Source organism: Vicia villosa, linkage group LG2 (genome assembly GCF_029867415.1).
Source record: "Vicia villosa cultivar HV-30 ecotype Madison, WI linkage group LG2, Vvil1.0, whole genome shotgun sequence".
Lineage (NCBI taxonomy): Eukaryota > Viridiplantae > Streptophyta > Magnoliopsida > Fabales > Fabaceae > Vicia > Vicia villosa.
In genome coordinates, this window is record NC_081181.1 from 16,340,563 (window position 1) to 16,351,968 (window position 11,406).

General features: G+C 36.6%; 3 protein-coding genes across 3 annotated transcripts; 1 reads left to right on the top strand and 2 right to left on the bottom strand.

The window, feature by feature from the left end:
* Positions 1-1,407: 1,407 nt before the first annotated feature.
* Positions 1,408-4,975, top strand: LOC131649374 (uncharacterized). The gene is made up of 6 exons (XM_058919137.1): positions 1,408-1,675; positions 1,777-1,818; positions 3,574-3,689; positions 3,945-4,050; positions 4,181-4,234; positions 4,505-4,975. The coding sequence occupies exons 1-6, from the start codon at positions 1,430-1,432 to the stop codon at positions 4,661-4,663; spliced, it is 723 nt and encodes a 240-aa protein (XP_058775120.1). The 5' UTR covers positions 1,408-1,429; the 3' UTR covers positions 4,664-4,975.
* A 232-nt stretch (positions 4,976-5,207) lies between these two features.
* Positions 5,208-6,321, bottom strand: LOC131649373 (uncharacterized). The gene has a single exon (XM_058919136.1). The coding sequence runs from the start codon at positions 6,206-6,208 to the stop codon at positions 5,426-5,428; it is 783 nt and encodes a 260-aa protein (XP_058775119.1). The 5' UTR covers positions 6,209-6,321; the 3' UTR covers positions 5,208-5,425.
* A 3,260-nt stretch (positions 6,322-9,581) lies between these two features.
* Positions 9,582-11,342, bottom strand: LOC131649376 (uncharacterized). Its single transcript, XM_058919140.1, has one exon. It carries the CDS (start codon positions 11,091-11,093, stop codon positions 9,627-9,629), a length of 1,467 nt encoding a protein of 488 aa, XP_058775123.1. The 5' UTR covers positions 11,094-11,342; the 3' UTR covers positions 9,582-9,626.
* Positions 11,343-11,406: the final 64 nt, after the last annotated feature.

Consider the following 11,406-nt stretch of genomic DNA (forward strand, 5'->3'; position numbering starts at 1 on the left):
GAAGACGTCTGCCTGTGCATACGCTCCACAAAGGCCCCCCTACATGTCGTGGCTGATGGTGGTATACCCCGTCATACACAGCCCACCTAGTCCTGAAGTTGTCACCGCGTCGTTAAACCACTGCGCCTCTGATTTAAAGAGACCGAAAATCTTCCGGGCGTGGTTCACCTGTTTTAAAGTTTGTCTCTCCTGTTACAACAAAAACAAAAAAAAAAACATTGTTAATTAGACCATTAAGAAAATGTGGAATAAAAAGCTAAATAAAAAACGGTTAAATAATAAAGTCGGATAAATTATAAGAAATACCTCTCCCGCCCAGACACGTCGAGAAACGTGCTCGTGGTAGGAAATCAGCACGGACGTGTCAATGGGCCCTCCCGGGTAGCCCTCCTCCTCCTCCTCCACGTGCAGAGGGTCAACATCCGGTACCTCCTCCTCCGCCTCCTGGTATCTAACTGCCTCCTCCTCCTCCTCTCGTACCTCCTGCTGGCGGGAAGAATAGACCCGAGCCAGACGACTCCTCGATCCAGATGAGGAAGTACCCTTGTCCATCTACACGGGTACTCACACACGACCCCGTCCCTACGTCGACGCCAGCTGCGCCGCCCGCTCGCGTCTAGCCGACGTTGCCTGGGTCTCTCTCCCCTGTCTGATGCGTGCTAGGTTGCCTGCCATATTCCTGAAAACAATTGAAATCAATAAAAATGCGAAACAATTGAAAAAAAACAATTCTGGACACACTTCGGAAGTTCATTTCCGAAACTGGTGAGGGAGGTGTTTTCGGAAATGAACTTCCGAAACACCCCTGCGAAGCCAAATTTTGCAACTTCCATGGCAGAACCCCAAATGCAAACTTCTAACATGTTATAATGCTTCTAAACAACCTAAATACTACTACCAACCTACCCCTATATCATTTTTGCAATTTCTAACAACCCTAAAATGCATTTGAATCATGGATCTAAAGATTTATAAACTTACCAATTGAAGTGATTGAGTAGCTTTTGAATGTAGTAGAGCAAGTAGAATCAGCCTTTGATGTAGACTTGAAACTTGGTTTTGTAAAAAATCTTTAGAGAGGAAATATTGATGGTGATTTAGGGTAAAAATGAATTGGGGGAGAGACTGTTTTGTTTAATATGCAAAACGCGCAGTATTTCATAAATGCACTTCCGAAATGCTGTTTTAAAAAATGTATTTCCGAAATAAGACAAATTTTGAAAGAAAAAAAAAGCGTTTTCGAAGATGCATCTCCAAAAACAGTATTTTTTTGTATTTCAAAAATGCATTTACGAAGTTAGGGGTATTTTGGATTTTTCGCCAGAAGTGATAAGAAGACATGGGGTGGATAAAGAAATTTCCTAAAACATATACCTTAAATTAATACATTAACTAATATTATTATTTGGGAAGAAGAGAATGTTGAGAGATGCATGTGGCAGCAGCAACGATACCCAGCTACCACCATCACCACCGCCGCATCTACGCTTCACTCTTCGCCATCGCCAAACTCAAAACAACCACAATGGCCAGCAGCAGCAGCAGTAGCAATTCGGGCGAATTCACAACAATCAAAGAGAGAGTCACTTTCCAGAAAGACATAAAGAAAAGCAAATTCATCGCCATTGCTGGCTCCGTCTCCGACGATAAAGCCGCTATGTCTTTCCTTTCTCAGGTTAGTTAGTTCCATTTACGCTCAATCATTTCCTCAATTTAATTTGAAATTTGTAACTTTAGTGAATAAATTGATAATTTTTTTCAATTGGTTATTTTCAGGTGCGGGATCCAAAGGCTACTCATAATTGCTGGGCTTATAAGGTATTATAAATGTTTTTTTTAATTATTGATGAATATGTAAATTATTCTACGAAATTGTGAATTATCAAAATAGTTCATAAGATAGCAAATATAAATTAAAATTAGTCTGTAAATCCTAGTTCAATGGGCAAAAAGTCTATATTGCTAGATTGGACGTCATCATCAGAGTTGTTCGAACCCTGGTACAGAAAAAAACTGAGATTATAACACTTCAATATAACAAATAGTTCATAAGATAGCAAACAACTCTTTAAACTCACAATTTCCTATTTCTCAATACTTAATGTGTGTGAATTCGCCACTAGGCTCTTTAGAACCACAAAAAAAGAAAATTTATGTTGTTAGAGGCCGAGAAATGGTGTTCTACATGGACCCCGTATCAATGCATCGTGATTCGTGACTAAATTGAATGTGAAATTAATGAGGAAAAAATTATCTAACATGTTTGAATCCCAAGTAATGTGGCGATGATGATAAGGCTGAGTGAGTTCCGTGCAGACATAATAGTTGAATCTGAATATCTGATTCAAGAAATGCTCTAGTATGGGGGAGTAAATTGGATTCCTGTCCATGGAAGCTGGGATTTTATAGCAACAAACTGAAGAATCTGTTACGGGCGCTGGCACTGGTCATCTTTTGTACATGTTAGTTGAGAGGCCAACAGTATTGCGGAGGCTTTGGAAAAGGAAGGGAAAGGGGGTAATTTGGCACTGATATGAAATTATGCAGATAATAAATTTGACAGTTCATATTAGTAGTGGTGTGTATTTATGGCATAAAATGATGTGTAGTGCTGCATTAGGATAGTCATCGGTGGTGGATGAATTTATTGGAGTGTAGGTTGAGGTGTATCTAAGTATTTGGTCTTGAATTGATTTGGTTTTTTGAGTTTATTGGTTTTATGCAATTAGAATAGCATTTGATGGTCTCTGAAATGGATCATGGTTCAGATTTTTTTAGCTTCTAATTTTTGAACCTCAGGCCTATTATTTACCATACTTTAGTGCTGTTAATATGCTATGAATTAGACTGCATAAGTGCGTTAACAGTGCTGCCGTATCATAAATAATGCTTTATGGAGTAAGATTCTACAGTTATGTGGTGGTAATGTCCTTGTGATGCTGCTGCCTTTATTGTCTTGGTGTTAATATGGTGGAGAATGAGAATCTGCTATGGCCATAACCAGAGTGTTAAGGAACGGCATATGTGCCCTCTATGTACTTCTTCATGAGCGATGGTTTGCTAAAGAAGAGTGTAATGCTTGGTGATATCCTATGGGCATGAAACACTTGGGTGGTTTTTTGGCTTAATAGTTGGTGTTATATTTAGTTTTTTGTTGAATGAAGGGGTGTGCAAATTAATGTTGCTCGCAGTAATTTGTTATGCAGTGGGTGTTTTCTTTGGTGTGGTGCTCTACAGGTCAAAGTAGAGCTCCATTTTCTTTTGAATTTGGTTTACTTTTTCTTACATTTAGTTTTAGCACATGATTAAGTATCCTCTCAAACCCCTCATAGGGGGTGTGGGGAGAATGTACTAATGATGTTAAGCTAAATGTTATTTTGATATGATGTTTATTGGGAAAAAAAAGTTCATATAGTATGCCATGGATAGAAACATGGTCCTGGATAGAACATTTTGATGCAAGTTTTTCCATAGAAACATAGTACAATTGAAGCTAGAAAAATATAATAGTGTATAATGTTACTAATGAGTTGCTACTACTGCAGACTGCTTATCTTATCTTTTGTTCAACAGGTGGGGGATCAATATCGATCCAATGATGATGGCGAACCTTCAGGTACGGCTGGGAAACCAATATATTCTGCTATTTCTACTTCAGGAATAGATAGAGTAATGGTGGTTGTGATCAGGTTAATACTTTAACAACGTTACTTTAACATTTCAATGATTTCATTTATTTATATTAATGTCATCAATTTGAGATACCGAATTCTGTTGGTTTGTATGAGTTCAATATCAACTCAATTTATTTTTATTCCTTGACAAAGTAACTGCAGAATGTATGCCTGTGGATTGTTGTACATTTTAAGGGTTAAGTTAAGCAATTCATCCTTTGATATTGGATTTGGAACATGATTTGTATTGTGATTTACATTGAATTTCAGGCATTTTGGTGGTATCAAACTAGGCGCCGGGGGATTGGTCAGGGCTTATGGAGGAGTTGCATCAGAATGTCTGAAGAATGCTCCGACTTGCCTTGTCAAAACAAAGGTGATTCATCTCTTAGCCTGTACCGCATCTTTGGTTTTATCTATACCTAGAATTGCACTTTCTTGATGGTTTTTCAAACTAGTTATACTCATGATGTGTGAATTTATGAACAAAATTATGAAATATGCAGGTGCCAATGGGTGTAGAAGTCCCATTTGACTTACTTGGAGTGCTCTACCATCAGGTTTGTTCTTGCATATTTATATTGATGACTCCGTGATTATGAATATGGTAGGATAATAAATGAGTCTGATAAGAAGAAGTGTAAGATTTTCTCAAAAATGTGTTTGGATATATCATATTTAATATTTGACCTTTGTAATTAAGGTATTCTACACCCGTTTTGAACAGCAAATCTTGATTTCTTTTACCCATGCCTCTTATAGTTAAGTTATATGTTTCTGTAAAATGTATATGCATCTTATCTTATGCTCATTGTTAATGTCATTTTCAGCTGCAGTCTTTCAATGTCGAAGACATGAAACAGGATTATGATACAGGTAAAGATGACATATCAATGGTTACTTTTAAAGTTGAGTTTGACCAAGCTGAGAAACTGGAGGAAACACTGAAAGCCAATTGTAGCCGAGACTTGAAGTTTTATAAGCATTGAAAATGAACACTACTAGATTTGAATCAAAATTTTCATGTAATATTTACTCATGCATGGTGATGGATGCAACTTCATTTGAAGATATGAAGATGAATGGGGCACACACATGCTCAGTACATATTAAAGTTTTGCCTTATGTACCCCTACCCTATTAGGACTAGTTTGCTGATATGAAACCTTATTTAAAAAGGCTTTAAGAATTATTGTAGTTTAGCAATTTTGTTATACAATTATGTAAATTCTGTAGTAACATTTACAAATCTTCATCTATACAAATACAATGAAATATCATTGTATTGCAGTTTTGGAACATTTACCTGGTGTAACTCTCATGGCAGCTGCTAGTAACTTGTATGTTATCTTTATATAAAATATGAAATGAGGGCATAAGTGATACCTTATGTAAATGAATAACACAATCAAGACAAAAATAAAATTTGGCTCCCACAATAAAGGGAACATACAGCAGACCAAATCATCATAGCCACACCCAACAAGAACAATATTCACAGACAAACAAACAGAAAACAGAAGGAAAGAACCAAATTGACAAAGAGAAGATTTACTCATAACTGAAACATAAATTATCCACTCAACTATAGTCCTACAGAATCTGTACAACATTACAACAAGTTAGAAAGGCATTGCTTTTGCTAAAATCTCTATCACACAAGCAAAACATAGCCTCTTTTTTCTAAAACATAAAAACACATCCCAGTAGTAATAAACAACTTCACCAACTCCAAATTAGGGTTTTCATTTTCACAGCTCCACTTCCATTTCAGGATCCGATTCAGATTCACTATCAGGAACAACAAACCCTTTCACTTTAGACCTATTAGCCACAGTTTTTATCCTCATCTTCTTACCCCCACTTCCCCCAATTTCAAATCTACAATTCTCATCCACAGGATACCTCAAGGGCAAACTCATATGATAGCAATAGTACTGTTCTTTCCCTTCCACCATAGACTCTGCCTCCGGCGGCTTCACCGGAGTTCCATGAAAGGTTCTCCGACAGTTCCCACACCGAAGTGTACAATCTTCATATTTCTTCTCATACTCATGCAAATACCAGCAATAAGGACACATAGTCCAAAACGAAGCCACCTCTTTAATCTCCTTTTCGTATCGGTCTAACTGAACCGGATCAGAGAGAATCTGCCATGATTCACGGACTCGCATTAAAGCTTCTTCCGCTAAAGGAAACTTGTTCTTGTTCGGGTCAAGCTTTCGAACAAGAATCTTGTAACGCTGCCGCATGAAATCGCGGTTAGTGGTGTCGTCGGAGGGTTTGAGTTGGAGTATAGCATAGTGATCGGGAAGGTTGTTGTTGGGACCCACTCGGAGTGACGCGGCCTCCATGACGTCGATTATTGCGAGCATTCGGTCGAGTTGAGTTGCGATTTCTGGATCAGATCTTGGTTGGCGTTGGATGAAGGTGCGGCAAGTTGGGAACATTCGGCGGGAGAGCAAAGTGGCACCTGAACGGAGAGAAGAGTGGTAGGAAATGGGTTCTTCTCGGGTTTTGTTATCGGTCTCCATTTCTGAGTGGTTGGTGAGATAGGTTGAAGAAAGAGTGTGAGAGTGACGGAGTGTGCGGATTCTTTTATAGATTTTTTTTTGGTTATGAGAAAAAACATTTGGGGTTAGATTTTGAGAAGGCAAATCGACAAAATATTGAGTGAGTTAACATTTTCATTTATGTATTTTAGAAACAAGTGTGATAAGACACTCTTTCTTCTTTTTTTTTACAAGCAATAAATTTAAGCTATTCAAAATTTATTAACAAGAGTATAAGGGATATTCAACCTACATCGAAGTAGAAATTGTTTGTAAATTTATTTTAACAAACACTGTAATGGTCAAAGTGTTTTTATGTTATTAGTGTATAAGTTGAAGAACTCGTGGCTAAGGTCTATGCATGCTAGTTCAACGTGCTCACGTAAAATACACGAAATGGAATAGTAAGATTAGGTTTCAACGTGCTCACGTAAAATACACGAAATGGAATAGTAAGATTAGGGTTTGATTTTTAAGACGACACATATTCAAGGAAGAAGTTTACTTCAAAGCAAGAAAGGCTTAATAGACGCGCCATATACTTTCAAATTTTTCAGCACATTTTTATGAGTTTATTATATTTTTACAACTAGGGTTCTTTCCGAACATAAAAAAAATCAAACAAAGATAGTTAGTATGCTACGTGAAAATGGTAGTTTCCATCCTAGCATTATTACGGCAACTATATCATGTCCACGTAATTGCTTTTATACTATTTATCGCTCGAGACAAATCACCCTTAACATGTTAAAAAATGATTTCATTCGTCGTCAACCAAATGTTCTATAACGTGTCAAACCAAAATATACCATTAAATTTCTTCAATCGGTCTACCTTTTAGAGATTCATATATACTAAAGAGGTGATTAATTCCAACCAAATCTTCCAATATCAAAGTTTCCAATTACTCAAATATCTTCCACCGTACCGATTTTGCAAAGTCATAAAAAATCATATATGTGAATGAGTTTCAATTCTTTGACAACATAGAACATAAATAGTATTTTGAGTTTACTTCAAAGCTAGAAAGGCTTAATAAGCTCATCTCGAATACACTAAACTTACACCTTTTAAATTTTCAGCACATTTTTACGAACATTGTCATTTATTATATTTTTACAACTAGGTTTTTTTCCATACCATACATGCAAACGTAAAAAATAAAATAAACAAATATAGTTAGCATGTCATGTGGAAATGGTAGCTTCCATCCTAGAATTATTACGACAATTATATCACGTCCACGTAATTGTTTTTATACTATTTACCGCTCGAAACACATCACCTTTAACACCTTAAAAAACTAATTTCATTCCTCATCAATCATATGCTCCATAATGTGTCAAACCAAAACATACCATTAAATTTCTTCAATCGTCTACCTTTTAGAGATTCAAAAAAACTAAATAGGTGATTAATTCCAACCAAATCTTCCAGTATCAAAGTTTCCAATTACTTAAATATCTTCCTTCGTACCGATTTTGCAAAGCCATAAAAAAAATCCTATATGTGAATGAGTTTCAATTCGTTGACAACATAGAACATAAATAGTATTTTGAGTTCCATGGATAACCCCTATTTTCTCAAAAGCATCGTGTATTGGAAGCCTTTCGGGAATAAATCGTGATCCGAAAATCTGAATTTTGGATGAGATATTTACTTGCCACACCTCTTTGCAAGGCAATTTGATTAATATTTAGTTATAACATGATTTCATTGCCTTTCGAGAATAAATTACCATCCAAAACTCTGGATTTTGGATGGGATATTTATTCACCACACCTCTTTACAAGCCAATTTCATTATATCTTCCGACGTGTGTTGATTTCGCATTATCGATTAATATTTGTTTATAGCACAATTTAATTGGAAAAACCACCAATTTTACCTAACTTCTAAAAAAATATCATTGTTGTTACTTTGCAAAACACCTCGGCCAAAATATGTCTCAAAGCATCAAATTCCACTACAGTCTGCATTGATAAACGCAACTTAATTTCAATTACTTTGCAGACCACGAAAATGGTTTTGTGAACGCTGGCTGGACATAAAACGGAAAAGATGACCGCTTATGCGCATTTTGTATTGATGCCTAAGTTGTCACCGAAAGTGACACCAAAGTGACGCCGGAATTATTTTCGGAGTCAGAAATGTCGCAGAGATATATATTTTATTCTTTGGATTTCAACCATGCATTTGTTTGATCCAATGGTCGCGGATCAGGTGGTTTCGGTAACGTTATAGATGTCATCGAAAATGTTACCGGAGTCAGAGTTGTCGCCGGAGATAACTTCAGATTAGAAAAAAATGGTTTCCTTCTGTTACTTTTGTCTGTTTCTCTATAGTTCTCTGAACAACATATTCTTCTTTCAAAAAAAATTATGACTGAATGAATCTGAAAGATTTTGAATCTGTACCTTCAACTCTTCTTTATATTTGTTTTCGATTTTCCGAGTTTCAGTTAAGTATTTCCTTAGGCTTTGTTTGGATTGATGGAATCAGATGAAGCGGAGCGGAATGAAATGAAATAAATGATATTCCATTGTTTGGATAATTTAACAACGGATGGAACGGAGCGGAAAGAAGTGATATGGATTCCATTTCATTCCACCACTCACCACCATATTCCTTCCTCTCCGATTTGGGCGGAATGAACAATTTGCCTTATTCTGTCCTAAAATTTTCAAACAATGGAATGGTATCTTCATTCCGCTCTGTTCCTTTCCGCTCCACCCCACTCCGCTCTGTTCATTTCGTGATATCCAAACATAGCCTTAGTTTCTAACTCATGAGCAATTTCTGGTTGCGAAAAGAAATCTTGAGGTTGAGGTTGATAGTTAGGGTAGTTTGAATATTCATAGAAGGTGGAGGATGATTGTTGAGGTGGAGCAGAAACTATGTGTTGTTGTTGGTATGGGATGTAGTATAGAGTGAAGGTTGAAAATGGAGGATTTGAGGATGCATAATAATATGCAGGATATGGGTTTATGGATGGTGGAGCAGAAATGATTGTTTTAGTGGAACAATGTGAGTGAGTGAATGTAGGAGAAAATGGATGATTGTTGTAAGAATATGCCATGGAAGGATTGAGTGCAAAAGATGAAAACACCAATGTTAGGATGCTAGAATCCTAAACCTAATAAAACTATGAAAAGCTATAAAACTAAGAGAGAAAGATAAGACTAAGCTATAAAAATTAAACTTCATTTCTTTTCATTGATATCCTAAAATATGTCAAAGACACTACATTATATAATATTTTAAATGGATAATCAAATAGATCTAAACATTCAAAGTCCAACTAAATAATATTAGAGAAAATCCAATTAAATTCAACTAATAATATTAACTCTCTATCATATAATGTAATCAACCACGTAGCAAAAAGTGACTAACTTGTTTAATTACCCAATGGATGGTATTCACAAAAGTTATCATCATGCTTTGAACTAGAAATACAAAGAAAAAGTCTCTCATAAGCAGCCACCATCTTGGTAGCAGTGAACAATTGCAAACCTCTTTCCCTAGCAACTTGACCTTTCTTGATAAGAATTCCTCTTCCACTAACCCATGACTCATACAAGGCTTTCTTAAGAGCAATCACTGTTGGTGAAAATGTATAGCCCATTTCATTGCCAACAATCACAGACCCTACAATGCTTGCAAGTTTTGTTGCCATTACTGGCTTACCACTCAACATTGCTTCTAGTAGAGTGTGATCCAAACCTTGTGCTCTTAAAGTAGGGTTCACAAAAATATCAATAGCATTATAGAAAGAAGCAAGTTCACTTTGTTCAAGGGGTCCTAAAACTAATACATTTGACCCAAGTTCTCTATACCTTGCAGCCCAAGGTCCATCTCCAGCCACAAGAATTATGCTACTCTCTAAAAATGTGTTGTTTTCTTCAATTATTTGCTTTAAGGCTTCAAACATTAAAGGGTGTCCTTTGTCTTTTACCAACCTTCCTGCTAGTCCTATCACCAATGACTTCGAATTTGGAACTCCGTGCCTTTGTTTGAATTCTTCTCCTTTGGAAATATCTGGCTTGAAAACTTGTTGGTCAACACCATTGAGAATAATGTGAACCCTTTCTTTTGGAATCATGTAGACTCTTTTTAGGATATCACCGGCGTGATCACTTGTTGCGACATGATGAGCGTAGTTTGTGAAGAATTTGATCTCTTCGACGACTTTTACTATTCTTTCTTTCATTGCATTTGTTTGTGGCTCGTCGGGGGGTCTTAGAAGTTCCTGAATGATGTCGGAATGAATAGTCTCGTATGCGATTCCGTGCCATGTGACTGCTAGATTTGTGACATATCGAGATCGTGTGTACCTAAGGCCAACACTTTCAGTGTGAACAATGTCAAATGGTTTAGTGGTTGAATTTTGGAGTTGAAATTGCTCCCAAACTGTGGCTTGGTCAAGGTAACCGGCAGGTGTTGGCTTTGAGAAGTGGAAATGTAAGTTGCTGATTGAATGATTAGCAAAAGAGGGGTTTGGTGAAGTGGTGAATATGTGAAGTTCATGGCCTCTTTTGGCTAGGGCAAGGTGAAGTGTTAAAGCATGGCGTTCAAGTCCACCTGCATGAGATTTTTGTGGCCATTTCTTGACAAAAAGTGCAATCTTGAGGAATTTTGGAGGTGGGTTTGATGGAAAGATTAGATTGTTCCATGCTAAAGGATATGACAGGAGATTGATTGATTGAGTTTGATTTTGTAGTGTTGTTTGATAAGCAAAAGAGGGATAGCATTGGCTGCAACAATGACTCCAAGAGAGGAATAAGATGATAGAGCAAATAGAAGAAATGATGACAATGTAGCAAAATTTTTGAAAGCTAAATACAGAACTTCGATCCTTTGCCATGGAATATAAGATTAGAATGAGACTATGGTAACATGGTTTTGTGTAGTTAGTTTTAAATACACTCAAAGAGAGACAAGAAAGTAAAAATGAAGAAACCTATCACATGGTCTCCTGGCCTGACACAAGAAGATTGTTGACTTTGATAACTGGATTTGCTTAAACGGCAAATTTGCTTTTCCACTTGTCATTTTACAATAATATACAAACCTTCAGAAACATAAAAATATTACACTTTCAGCGATAGGAAATGTTTTTCGATAATTTTTTAACAGTTTAACTTAGCACCGGAAGGTACATAAATGTCTAATTCGAG